General features: G+C 26.7%; 1 protein-coding gene across 6 annotated transcripts; it reads right to left on the bottom strand.

Annotated features, from left to right (window-relative positions):
• Nucleotides 1-2612: 2612 nt before the first annotated feature.
• On the bottom strand, nt 2613-15209 carry LOC139988401 (protein tudor). Of its 6 annotated transcripts, none has more exons than XM_072005757.1 (8): nt 15088-15209; nt 13871-14574; nt 10931-13625; nt 10457-10853; nt 9719-9906; nt 7806-7976; nt 7253-7407; nt 2613-6819 (listed from the first exon to the last, which is right to left on the bottom strand). In XM_072005757.1, the coding sequence occupies exons 2-8, from the start codon at nt 14479-14481 to the stop codon at nt 3618-3620; spliced, it is 7419 nt and encodes a 2472-aa protein (XP_071861858.1). In that variant the 5' UTR covers nt 14482-14574; nt 15088-15209; the 3' UTR covers nt 2613-3617. The 6 variants fall into 6 exon arrangements, with proteins under 6 accessions (XP_071861858.1, XP_071861857.1, XP_071861854.1 ...); XM_072005756.1 differs by having other exon boundaries at nt 7806-7973; nt 10430-10853; XM_072005753.1 differs by having other exon boundaries at nt 10430-10853.
• Between the last annotated feature and the right edge of the window lie 422 nt (nt 15210-15631).

A 15631-nucleotide genomic window follows, 5' to 3' on the forward strand; every position in this document is an offset into this window, starting at 1 on the left:
AAGTTCAATTCGTGAACTATACTACTATACTTACACGTACTTAACACGAAAACAACGATTCTTTTAGATAGTTCTTTCAAATTTTTCAAACCTATTTCTAACAAAAACCCAATATGATTCTTTTCCCTTTTTCGTTTAATATATTCTTTATTTAAATTTAAAGTACGTCAATATTAAATTACCAAAAAGAAAACATGAAAAAGAGCAGAGTAAAACAATTTAATGTTAGTACATCACAGCATGATTTTTTAGTAAAACCTTATGGATTTTGTTGTGATATCAAAGACTACGATCCAAAATTATTCGCATTAAAAGAAGAGCCCGAGCCACTTTTTCCTTCAAGCGGTCCACTCGAAGGAGGACCTGATATTAAATTCCGCCTTCAAGAACATGACGACATCCAATCTTTCAGACAACGAAGTATCCAAAGAAATGCTCAACGAGGTGGACTTCGGAGTAAATATCGAAGTGGTCAACAAGTTATTTGGAGCAACCAGTCGTATGCCCAACCGTATCGACGTCGTAGGTACCGGACCCCCAGACCTGAGGGTACTGTAAAAGTCCTTGAAGATAGAACCCAAGGTAGAACCCCAGATAGAGATAGAGGCATTGAAACTTTGGGTGAATTAATGATATGTAAACGATGCAGAGGACCTCTTCGATGGTATTTAGAAGACGAAATAGCAGCTGCTCGTGACGTTATGATGAAGAGAAAGCAAGAAATATACAAAGCAGAAATGGAAAAGAACATTAAAATTGCTAAACAGAAAGGTATACGATTCGTCTCAATTATGCATATAAATTATTGCAAAGCATTTACAAAATTAAGTTTTTCTCCAATTATTTTATATATAGAAATATCAAAATAATATGATTAATTTCGTTCAAGTAATGCTGAGAAGAAATAATGTAAAAAATGCGCTATGGATATTGTGATGTTTCTTTTTTGATAATACAAATTTAATCATTCATTTCTTTTTTGTACAAAAAGGTGTTTATTGTAAAATTATTAAATTTTTTTAAAATGTATTTTTATATTATCATAGTTTTAATAAATTTAATTTTAGAAGTAATCTTATTCCTTGTGCAAATCTTCAACAAACATTTCTTACATGATATTATTATATAGAAAAATTAAGACATTAACTTCCTTTATATAGAAAATAGAAGACGACGGAGGAGGAAGAAAAAATTAAGCAAATTTCATGAGAATATATTCAAAGGAGATACATTTATATAGAGAAGATACATGTGAAGACAAATAAAAAGATATTACATAAAAGAAAGAACCTAATATAACATTTTATTGTAATAGAAATGTTTACATAATCTCATGTTTATTAGAGAATGAAGTACTATGAATACATTATGCGAAAATTACGTGAGGTTGATTTCTTTCAATGCTTTAGTGATATCTATAACTCAAAATTACAAATACGTTTATATATATACATAAATATATGAAATTAAAAGTAAGTAAAATGATTATTTCAACATTTTTCATACAAAGCATATTTTCATAAATACTGAACTAAATTTTCATCAAATTTTTTCTGCAGCATGCAATTTATTTCACTACATGCGTTCATTAAAATTATTTATAAAGTTATATATAAGATTATTTATAAAGTTTATAAAGTAGTATATAATTACACACATATATCAATACTGCTTTAATAGAGCATAATTTATTAGCATTTCAGAAACAGAAGAATTTGAATCCATAGAAATACCTGAAACCCCTCCTATTCTTTTGAAATTATGATTAATTTTAACATTAATGAACCAATCTTAACATATCTTAATATCGAAAATTTTTCATTAATTCATAACAATTTCTTATTGTAAATTTGAAAAATAATCTGTTTCTTAAATACAAACATATATGGATTGAATAATGTATATGCAGTTAATCTTTTTAACACAGTATAAAAGTAATGTTTAGATTTCGTATTTACGCATGTTATTTTATTACAAAAAAGCCATTTATGGAAAATCAGTTGTACATATATATATATATATAATATTATACATACATATATGTATATCAACTAATAAAGTATATTAACAACATCACTCTTAAAGACGTTTGATGTTATTATTAAGCATTATTCAAATAAACATTTACTATTTATTGAGAAAGACGGAAACTACTCAGTTACATACTTAAATTTTTATAATTTATTTAGTTTTTATCAACACCAGTTGGGTTGAAATATTATTTTATGTTTTCTTTCTAATTATTTTTAAAAGATGAAGAACACTATATAGTATGAAGTTTAATAATTAATATTTATTTTTGTTTCAATAAAAACTAATATCTATAAACAAAGAATTTAATTTTTTATCTTTTTTATCTTCTTTTTATCATAAATTTGATAAAATCATAAATTTTATAAAATCTATTGAATCATAGAATTTTTCCTTAAATTTGTAATTAGTACCTTAATAATAGTAATAATAATAGTAATATATTTATATCAGTATCTATATAGGCTCTATGAATAATTGTAATATTTTAAAGTGGAACTTAATTTTTTATTAAATCACTACAACATCTGCACTTAATTTAATAAACGAAAAAGGTTATATAATTTATAATTTTTTGATGAACCATTGTATATAGATATATATAAATAAAAAAGATAGAAAATTACATATATTCCTATTAATAATTCAAAATCTAATTCAAAATGAATATTTTAAAGTATATAAATTTATATAATTTTTATATATTATATCAAATTTATATATGATTTTTTAAAATAAACATTTAAGTATTTAAATATATCTCTGAGATACTATTGACCTCTTTTTTATTTTATGTTAGAATACACTGTATTGGAACAGAAAAACAGTTTTGAATAACTATACATCAAATGTATTCTTTGTTATTCTTTGGCAAAGTACCAGAAAATTATATTGCAATTAAAAAACAATATATATTGTAATTACTGTAAGAATATTCCATTATCATTTTTTATAAAACTAGTTTCTTTTATAATATAAAAAAATTTCTATATTTTAATGTAATTTGATCAAACAATACAAACTACTGCTCTTAATTATGTAGTAAAAAGATAAAAAATAGCATAAAAATAAAAATAATGTTTTATACTTCAGATTTTTATATTTAAAGCTGCAATATTCATTTAGGAATGTTGTCCTTTACTGAAAGCTTCTGTTTTGTTTCTGGTAAAAGTACATTTTAATATTATTCTCTATGTATTTATGATAGTCTTCGTATTTTTTTTCATGCAAGATATTATTCATATAGACAAAAAGTTTTAAATTAAATGTAGATCTCTCTAAAAAAAAAACAAGTGACCTTCATTTTGAAGAAGTAATTTTAGTATCATTCACAAGTAACAGCATCGTGAAGTGTTTGTATGTAATCATTCTGATATTTTAGGATCATCATCTTGCCTATCAGTAATCTTAACTTCGTTGCTTGTTATTCCCGTAGATCGTAAACCCGAAGATACCTTTTCATTTATATTGCTTACATCGGAGCAACCTTTAGAGTTCATTATATTAACATTTACTTCATCAGTGTCTCGTGTATAACAGTCTTTGTTACTAGAATTTTTTGTTTCATCAATACTCAAGATATTAGTTTATTCTTTTAAAACACTTATGGAAGTATCTTTTCTTGTAGTTTCCTCTAGTATTTCTGCAGATTGTTCCCTTAAATCTTCTTCTGATCCTAATGTGTTTTCATCTTTAGAATTTTCACAAGACTTTGTTTTTGAAGTTACTATATTATTTTTAGAATCTGTTATATTAACATTTACCTCTTCAGTATTACATTTTTCTTCCTTATCAGTGCTTGAAATGTTAGTCTCTTTTTTTAAAAGATTTATAGGGAGACCGTTTGTTGTAGTTCCTCCTAGTGTTTCCACAGATTGTTCCCTCACAAATTCTTTTAAGTTGGATGTATTTCCATCTTTAACATTCTCAGAATACTGAATGTTTGTATTTGGTTCACTTATTTCCATTTCAGTATTACATATTTGTGATTTTGATATTATTACATTATCTTGTTCTTTTCTAACATCTTCTAAGCCACTTTTAATATCTGATGAGTCTGAAATTGTATTCAATGTTACGTTCTGTATTGTACTTGATAAAACTTCTTCACTCACAGTTTTTACTCCAGCATGTATTTTAATGTCTTGCATTTCATTTTTATCACTATATGTCTCTATTTCAGCTTGTGTCTTTAAATGTTCTAAATTTTCTGTTGTTTTGTCAATTTCGTTTGCAACAATACTATTGTTATGGCCATTAAATGTATCTTTATCTTCTTCTGGTTTATCCATTTTCATATTTTGGACTATTTCATCTACAGTAAGTTCTACAACATTGTTAGTATTCAAACATGAATTATCTGTGTTTTCTCCTATTTCTTGATTTTGACTTTCACTATTTTCTGGTAATCCGTTTATATCTACATCTTCTCCCTCGTTTGTTTCATTCACTCCTTTTATTATAGTATCTTCAGATATATTTTCCACAAATGGTACTAAAATATCAGTAATATTTTTCCCATTAAAACTTAATTTAACAGAGAAAATATTACTGGTTTCATCAAGAATCTCGAACTGAAACATTGTTTTTCCACCTGCAGCAAGTTCTTCAAATATTTTGCAAGCATCTAAAGGCCAAGAATTTATACTGTTTGGTTTTTGCAGAGCACAACATTTCGATAAAGGAGGGATATTTATAATGTCTGCTGGTAACATTCGTGTTTCGTTTGTAATCGTTATGTTGCCATAATCTATACACAGAACTTCAGTACCTTCTTCAGAATGTGAAAAAATTTTTGCCCTGCGCCATTGACCATTTTCTAAATACTTTGCAGCACAAATAGTACCAATTTCAAATATACTTAATGGAAGGAAACTAGGTGCTGCTTGTAATCTCTCTAACATTGTATTTAAATCTGTAGTGTTGCTTTCTGCTTGAACCCAAAATTCATCAGGTGAATTGATGTGACTAACAAATACATTTGGTGAATTTTCTTCACCCAAGGGAGATAATCGTTTCTCTATAATCGGTGGGTGACGTTCACAAAAGTTTACAAGTATATCTGTTACATTTTTACCATCTAATGTTAATTTCACCAATGATGTTTCACCTTCATCAATTACGTCTAACAAAAATATAGTTGCTCCATCAGCTGCTAATGTTACAAATTCCTCACAAGCTCTTTCTGACCATTTCGTAATCCCTTCTGGCATAATTAAACGACATTTTCTTGATAGAGGAGGTATATTTGCAAGATCTGACGGTATAGTACGTATTTCGGTTGAGGTAGCTGAATTTCCATAATCTATATATATAACTTGTGTAGCACTATCACTGTGTGATATAACACGTGCCCTATACCAACATTCATCTTCAGGATATTTAGCAACACACAATAAATTTTCTTTAATTTCATCCACTTTGGAATACATATGTGCTACAAGAAATCTATCAGTCAATATTTCTAAATCAGTAATAGATTTTTCTTCTTGAACCCAAAACTCATTTGGAGAGTTAATGTGACTTACAAAAGCAGAATAGGGATCCAATTCAAGGTCAATTATTTCATCTATTAATTCTTCTTCTATATGAATCTTTACAGCATGATGATCTTCGACTAACATTTCACTAATACTTTTACCATTTATTAACAAGTCTACTCGTTTTGGAACACTATTTGCTATTACCATGGCTTCCAGAAGCACATTACCTTTTACTAAATCTTCGAATTTTTTACAAATTGCAGAATTCCAATCTTCTGTTTCTGCAGGTATAACATCTAATCTGCATTTAATTGCATATTCCTTTATTTCTTTCCACTCATCTGACATCTGTCGAATCTTTCCAGATTTATTATTGATGATATCTGTATTTCCATGATCGATAAATCGAATAGTGGTGATATCTTCATCAGCATCGAGTACCTGTGCCCTATACCAGAAATTATTTATACTGTCCAAGACAATGCATAGACTTCCTTCTTCTAATATTCCATCTATCTCTGGAAATGTAAGTGCTTCATGTTGAAGTTGCATGTGTTTACTACGAAGGTCTACAATATCATCTGCATAGTGAAGCCAGAACTGACTAGGTGAATCTGCATGAGCTACACAGACTTTATATTTACAACCCTCTGTCATATTATGAATTGCAGATTCTCTCATTCCATATATCTTCTGTTCTGATATTAAATTAAGAGAACGGAATTTGTTACTGAACTTTTCTCCATTATGTAGCAATTCCACTACCCATCTTTTGTTAACATTATAAAAAACGCAGGTAATACATTTATTTACCAAATGATGTTCTAATATATCTGATTGTTCAAATACTGTACCCTTAATTATTACTGATAGTGAGACATTAATAGCTAACTGGTGTGGTGTATAAAATTGCGGATCTAACACCATTACTCTATCATTGGACACACGGGTAGACATGCCAAAATCAAGGTAATTTATATAAACTCCACTATTAGAATAACTTATAATCTTAGCTCGATACCACTGACCATTACTGCTTCTAACAGCGCATAAGTGACCCACCTTCGGTTTCAATAATTTTCCGGAAGCAGGATAGTACGTATTGAGTGCACGAAGTAAATTTTTCTCCATTTGGTAGTTTTCAGTACACTTTAGCCAAATACTACCAGAGTGATCTACCTGTGCCACTATTACTTCTTGAGTAGAATTAAGAATAGGCATTGGACATATTGGTAATAATTTTTCATCTGACTTTTCAGGAATATTTATTTTATAACCATCTAGGTCAAATAATTTTACGATAAGTCTGCAAAAATAAAATTAAATTTTATATACATAGAAAAATTAATAAAATCATAATTAGGATAGATAATTGCATTGTGATACTACCAAACTAAGTGAGTACAGTTTCTTTTAATTAAAATTTTGCAGAATTAGCAATATTACTATTCTTCAAATTCATATGCAGGGTGGATATGAATTTGATGGATTAATGATACATGAATCATTTATCACTAAAAATTTTAATTTACATTTAAAAAAAAAGCACTGGTCAAATAACTACGAATGACTTCATTTTCTATTCACTTATTAGGGTAGTATCATATCATAGATTTCTCTGTATTCACATTACCAATTTCTCTGAATTTTATAAAAGAACATGAAATAAAAATATATTTTGTTCATTAATAGAAAAATATTCTAGTAACAATTTATAACAAGCTGAAGATTAAATTTACCTATTATTGTCAATTTCTTCCACATATATAATTACTTCTTTTCCCTCAATATTTTCTTTGAATTTAGTATCTGTCTCAGAAATAGTATTTCTTACAAGGGAACATTTAATTGATTGATACTGCATTACAGAAAGTTCTCCTGGTAAAGCTAACACCTAAATTAATAAGTTATAATAATAATCAAAAGTTTTTATTAAACAAAGACAATATAAAAGCAAATAATCTAAGGATATTTTTATTATACTGAATATATCATACTAAATATTTCAAATATTTAATCAAGTGCATTGGTTAGTATTAAGCAATATACTATTAATTTAAAGATTTATACTTAAGAAATTAATAATCTTAACATAAATAAAATCTACTTTAGTTCTACTATAAATCTTTAATTCGCTAAAATGAATTGTATTATTGTATTAACATTCTTCAATGCAGCAAGTATGGTATTAAGTAACTTCTACTCCTAGCAATATTACATTATCTATACATAAATTGAATTTAGCATTTAAATTCATCTTGCTTTTGTATTTTTCTTTTTTGCAAAACTCACACTATCTGACAGAATTTCATGGTATGCTCCAGTATCAATGAATTTTACATTAAAGCCCGTGGATTGTGAATAGCGGCTATTGATTACCGCCCGTCTCCAAACTCCATTTGAATAAACCAAACAACCTGTGCCTGGGCATATCTCATGGATTGATAATCGTTGCATCACCTGCCATTGCCATACTTATCCTTACTAATATTGTAAATTTACTTAAATTTTTATGCACAAATTTAATTTTAAAAAATATTATAATGATATTAGTTTCATACTACTCTTGATATGATCTTCAATTAAAATTTTTTTGATGAATAAATAATTTTTAGCCTAATTTTTTATAGAAGCTTGAAATATAAATAGAGATAAGTTACTTATTAAATATAATCTTATTTTTATTAGTATCAAAATACTACACATTGCAGAAATGATTAGATATATGTATTCAATATATCTATGAAAAAAAAACCGAAAAATTAACATGCAATGTTAGACATAACAGAATAAAGAGAATGAAATATTTACTTCTATTGACCTAGTAAATTACGAATGTATTATATAAGTGAGTATATAGAAATAAAAATAACAACACAAAAACATTAATTAACAAAAATATTAATTTTAAAAATACACACAGTTTATTATGTAAAATAAATATATTTAAAGTTAAAAATATCTAAATATTTATTCTTGTAAAAAAAAAATAAAAATTTTAAAATACACAAAATGCTAAAAGTTAGAATAAAATTCTCTAAATAAATTTGAAACGAATTTTGTATTTATACTATTAATGTACTCAAAATGATTTTATATATCTGTTTTAATATAAGTACTCTAATAATAAGTAGTGAATGTAATGCAATTCTATGATTGTAGTACTGCACAAAATACATAAGTTTACCTCTTCTTACTTTATAAAATACATTTTATTTACAAATTATTAATCAAATACAGCTCCATTAATCAAAATACAAAATGGCAGAGATATTACTGTGTATGATAAATGTATAAATATATTAAATACACTGAACACATAACTTGGTAGAAGAAAGTGTCAGTACAGGACAAGGAAGATAAATTTTACTTTGATTAAGTTATTAATACCATACATCGTGCAATGAAAGACATATAAAAGACAATAATAAAAGACATATGATTAGAATAATGAAGATTAGTAATAGATTGTTAATTCAGTAATTGCATAGTTTCTCTTATAATAATTTTTGTTAGTTTGAGGATTAGTTTGTTATAATCTTTTCCAATTTTTTAATATCACAATCAAAGGTACATAATAAAAAGGAACAATTGCAATAGTAATTAAACCTCTTCAATTAATTATTAGCATAAATATTAATAATAATCATGTATCAGTACAAATAGTTCGTAACTCATGCATTAAAATATGTGCTATTCAAATTTTAACAACATAATTAAGTTAATTTTATGTTTAAAGCATTGTTTTAACAATTTTTTGTTTAAAGATATTTTTTCTCTCAATTTTATAAATTTAATATTTTAACTAAATTTAGAAAGATCATAATATTTCTTATTAACAGATGTTTAAATAAATTAGATCTACTGAACAATAATCTTTACATATCAGTAACTTCCATGCATCAAATATAAAATTAAACCTGCATTTATCTATTCATCTTAAACTGTAAGTACATGAGTACTATGTACTTGCAGTGTAATATAATAGATAGGTACATAATCATGAATAATGATTAATATTAAAGATTAATATTATAATATAATCGTGAAAAAATGGATAATACAATAGATATATACATACATATACATAAATAGATAGATACATAATCATAAATAATGTACTCATGCAATATCTACTTAGATTACTATTCATGATATTTTATTTAATAATGTAATTAAATATATTTGCATGTGTGTAAACGTACCTCAGGATTTTTGTCAACCATGTATGTATTAATTATATCTTGACATTCAGTAGCTGAAGGTAATTGTATATAGAATTCTGATATATTTCGAACACTTGAAACTTTTACTCGAAGTGCTTGACCATTTAAGAGATTTATATCCATTCTTTTTATGTTAGATTTAATTGTTGGTGTTGAAGTATTATTATCTGAAAGTAAAATAATGCTACATATTATATACTTCTTGATTGTTATTAAAATTAATCATATGTAAGTATGTTTACTCATGTTTTACATTTTTGTTCATGAAATATATTTAATCGTTTTTACTTATTCTTTTTAATACATATCTTCTTTTAAAATGCAAATTAAAATAGTATTATACTTCTTATAATTTTTTATTACGCTAAAATCTTAAAATAAGATTCAATGTTATATTAGTCAATTATTTCATATGTTATTTGTATTAGCTCTATTATTAACATTTAATATATGTGCGTACGTTATATATATAAAATTGTAAGAGGTACACTTTTATAAAACAAAATTATATATTTATATCGTTACATTTAAAAAAATATATTACAAAATATAAGACTCATTTAATATTTTTCATTAAAGATTCTTTTGCCTACTTTTAAAAAGAAAACGAATTATTTAATTTTATTTTTAGAAACTGTTTAAATCAGAAATAAATAAGTTATGAAAAAGATATATAAAAAATTATCTTACCTTTAACATCAACATCTGATTTAGTACCTGAATTGGATAATGATGCAAGATTTAGTTCAGCTAACATGTTAGCTACATCCTTTCCGTTATTAATTAATGATATTAAATATTTATTATCTTTTTTATCGTGAAAAACACACGTGAAGTTATCAACATTAAAGCAATTATCAATTGCTTTTGTATTTGCTTCAGACCAATTAAAACCAACTGGTGGAGCAACATTTAGCAATGAACATTGGACAGCTTGTTTAGGAAGACGCATTAATTCCTTTTCTACTGGATAAATGTTCTGAGGATCAACTATAGCACTATTTCCAAAATCTATATACTGAATATGATGACCATTTAATTTATTTAATTCAATGATTTCTGCACGATAAAAAGCTCCATCGTCAGAGAATATTGCTACTACTGGAGATCCAACCTAAAAGTATTTATGAAAACCTGTTTATAATATATGTAACACACGAAAATTTTAAATCATCCAAATCAAATAATCACCTGTAACATATATGAAATTCGTTTTTTTGTAGCATATATCCTCTGAATTTCATTCATCATAGACTTAAATTCGTTTTCGTTATCGAGTATTTGACAATAAAAATTATTGGGATTTGTAAACCATGTAATAACCACATCTTTTTTAGTTCCAGGTGCATATGAAATTGTATTCCATTCAATTATGTTTTCTTTTGTTTGTTCGGTATTCTCACAAAATTTTTTATTTATCAAAATCTCTGCTAGCCCATCATCAGTCAATCTTTTCAGTGAGACACTGTACATACCATCTTTTTCATTTATAAATTCTGCTTCTACTGTTTTATTAATAACTAAATTCGCAAAAGCTTTTATTTTGTTTGAATCAAGATCATCATCCTTTACACCAAATAGTTTACAATGTATAGCTTGTTTAGGGAATTTTATAAATTCCTTTTCTATAGTTTTAATTTTATAAAATTCAACTGTTTCTATATTGCCATAATCTATGAATTGTACAGTTGCACTAGTTTCTTGAGTGTCTTTGATTTCAGCTCTATACCATTTTAGGTCTTTTGAATACTGAGCAATGCAATATGTGCCACATAACATGTCAGATTCTTTTAGTAAGTGTCCTTCATTTTCATATATTGATGCAATATTATCCATCATAGTCTCTAAACCAATATAATCAGAATTTAATTGTATATAAAAATCACAGAGACTATTTATAACAACTACTTCAGAAAGTTTTATAATTCCAATAGTTATATTAGGATGTGGAATATAAAATTCATTTGTATGATTCATAAGGTTTTGTCTTTTTTCATCACAGGTAGAATTAGCGATGTTTAACTTATTTTGTATAAGCCTATATCCTTGTCCTTTTCTTTCTTTAAATCTATTACTATCATGATAATCGCTATTTGTTTTTCCATTTTTATAATTTCCCTCATTATTTCTATCACTGAATTTGTTACTTTGCATTCTCTGAGAAATGCCACCACGTCTAGAATAACTACCACGATTAGTACTACTTTTTCCATGTTTGGTATTGCCCTTAAATGATGTATCTGAAGCTCTATTTCTATTACCTCTGGTACCTTTCCCGATTTTAGACGAATCATTACCATCATGTCTATTGCTCCATTTATCTTTTGTACTACGATTATTAGAAGACTCATCTCTCTTACATCTTTCATTTTGTGAATCATTATGATGAAAATTACTTCTTTCATTCCTACTTTCAATTGATTCACTTAATCCATTTTTAAAAATTTTATACTTATTCTTTTCTTGATCAGTACTACTGTTATGTGTTTGATGCAGTGATATTGATTGATTTTTTTTATGCAATTTATTTGTATCCTCATTTTGATCAGTTTTCAAAATCAGTTTAAAAGAGTACTGATTTTTTACATGTTCAATTGGAACTATATGAAACAATTCAGAAAGAATATTCATGTTGTGCTCTTTTTCATACAAATCTACCACTAGACCATTAGAAGTTACATCTATAACTTTTATATGGAAGCGTTTTTCCAAAGTGTACAACTCAAACCGATCGTGAGTTTCTTGAGTAGGTTCAATCACTCGATTACCATGCAAAGTACATTTTATAGCTTGTGCTGGCAATGTTTTGACTAAGTCGGCACGAATTGAACGAAGAGACTTTAAAGTTACAGTTTCTTCATTACCATAGTCTACATATAAGACTCTTATATTTTCTCCATTTACGTTCAGAATCTGTGCTCTATACCATTGATTATCATATAAAGCAGCACAAGGAAGACCAATCTTTAATTCTGCTAGACTTAAAGTAGGCCCAGGTGTACAAAAATCTGCTAAATCATTCATTATTAATTCAAGAGATGGCATATAATCCTCAAGTCGTACAAAAAATTTTTTATAAGATTCCACAAACGAAACGTAGACATTTACTACGTCTCCTACTAATAATGATTTTGGTGTTTGGTATGTAAAACAATTTATAGATTTCAGCATAACTGGAGGTGGAAATGCTTCTCTAAGAATGTCTTTTATGTTTTTTCCATTATCATATAAGTCTCCATATTGTACTAAAGGTGGTCCCTCTGGTGGGCAGACATGCAGAACAAGGAGCTTTCCTGCTAGTACTTGTTTAAAATATTCTTTCATTGTACCTGTAACATTTAATTCGTGTACACCGCTTAATGTGAACCGAATAGAAAGCACTCTAGGATTAATAAAGTGAGGTGGTAACTTGAAAATATCTGTGTATGGTAATACTTCCGTGTGACCAAAATCAACATAATAAAGTTTACACTTATTTTCCATAACAGACATTACAACAGCTCTGCATAACACCTTATCTCGCGTATAACGACCTAGACATACTGATCCAGGTAATGGAGGTTCTTGTAATGGCTCTAGAGGATGATTGTTAATATCTCTCATGAGTATGCGCAATACCTGAGTGGTACTTTGAAGTTGCACAGAAAACTTATGTGGACCATCTTCTACAAATGAAACATATACATCATGCTTTGATGATACATCCAAAACGCGAGATTTAAATACAAGAGCTTCTTGAACAGAGGCGTGCGTCATATGTTTTTGCTGAACTGCACAGCATGAACAAACATTTTGTTGAAATCCTTGATCTTCATTTTCAGCAGAATGTAATGAACTCAGATTTTTTTCATATAATAGCAATTCAGGTTCTGTTATACCTCTTGAACTAGAAAGATATATAAAAGTTTTAATAAGAGTAATGTCTGTAAATTCTTCCAAATTCTCAACAACATTTTATTAAGTATAATTAAATATAATTTAATAAATAATATGAAAGTCAATATTTAAACTTATAATCGATAATAAAATGCAAAATTATGAGTGACACAAACATAAGATTGTGAATAATAATTGCAAAAGCAATATGACATAGAAATATTTATTTTATAGATATCAAAATAAAATAAATACCTATACATTTCTAGCAATGTTGCTTTTTTTGCTATGCGTTTCTTGATTAACAATTCAGTGAAATCCTCATCATTGTACAGAAGTTTAATAAAATTATCGCTGTTGGTTATAGTATGAATCATAATTTTATATTCATTGTACCGTAGAGTCTTCTGAATTGACTCAATTATTTCTTTAGACCAATGACCATTTGAAGGTAATAAATGCATTAATGTAAATTGAAACGCCACAGGTGGTAAAGATTGTAAAGATTCAGAACCAGGTATATCGTCAAGTAAATGTATTTCTTGTATTGGAAACAATTCAAGATTACCATAATCAATGAAATGCAAAAGCACAGTATCATCAATATTATTTATATGCTTTATTCTTGCTCGATAATATCCATCATTTTGAAATTTAGCACAGCAAAGAGCATTTATGCGCAAACTGGCTGACTGAATTTTAACACAGTTTTGACGTCTAGTAAATTGTTCAACAAGGGGTAAAATCATACGTTCTACACATGTTGCAGAATTTTTATCAATTTGACCCCATATTCTGAGGAATGTATGGCATGGTTCAATATGAGTCACAAAAATAATCAACTCTGAATTTTGTTTTATGCTCATTGTGTTATGTAATTTTTCATATAAGAAAAATTTGTATTTTTTTATATATTTTTAAAATTTTTATTTCATTAAATTTAAATGAACTTGTGTAATCTGAAATACAAAACTTTTGTTAGATACCTCAAAAGTAATTTTACTCAATCCTAACCGTTATCGGAAAATAGGCTACCTTAGCCGCGACTTATCAAATAATGAGATCGGAGGATCATGCGATTATAATTATTTCTATTCTTATATACCTTCCCTAACGGCATTACTTCTTATGTATATAATTTTAAAAGTTACCGATATAAACAATTTTTTTTATTTTTACCATATTGTATCAAATGGTATCACGTAACCGTTGAAATCCGTTGAAAACCGTTGAAAAAAATAATTAAATTATTTGACTCCTTACTCATTTGAATGTAGTATAATAAAAACTTACATAAAACTTCTTTTCACATATGCTACTGTTTGTTCTATTTGTAATATTAAATATGTAGATCACATTCATCAATTGCAAATGACAACATACATCTAAACCGATATTCTTTATATGATACTGCGTATAAAAAAAGGTATATCAATATTACAACTAAATATAAAGCTAGATGTAATACAAACCTCACAATTAGGGTATCAAAGACATTTTTTTTAATTCATTTTATTAGAAATTAAATAATCACCAACTTTTCCACAAAATTTCTCTTTCACATACATCAGAATCTGACGGTTCACCGGCTTCTTATTACGCCCACGGAAGTTTTTTTGAACATTATTTAGAAATGATTAGATGGCGCGAAAATTTAAATTATATGCCATTTAAGATACATTCTATACATTTAATATTGTCAAAAAAGATATAAATGAATTTTAATTTAATATTCTTTTCAAATATGCGTAATAATATTTACTAAATATATTAGTATAATTGTGAAAATAGTAATTTTTATTTGTAAAATTCCTTATAAATATTTTTATTACATTTTCAAATAAAATATTACTGTGAAATATTAATTGTTAATGAAAAATATATTTTGTTAGTATTATCATATATGTGTGTTACTAGAAATAAATATGACAACTATGTAATATACATACATATATTTATATATGCATATATGCTTTTCTATATGCTACTATACATATATTCATATATATACATATA

This window comes from Bombus fervidus, chromosome 6 (genome assembly GCF_041682495.2).
Source record: "Bombus fervidus isolate BK054 chromosome 6, iyBomFerv1, whole genome shotgun sequence".
In the NCBI taxonomy this organism is placed as follows: domain Eukaryota; kingdom Metazoa; phylum Arthropoda; class Insecta; order Hymenoptera; family Apidae; genus Bombus; species Bombus fervidus.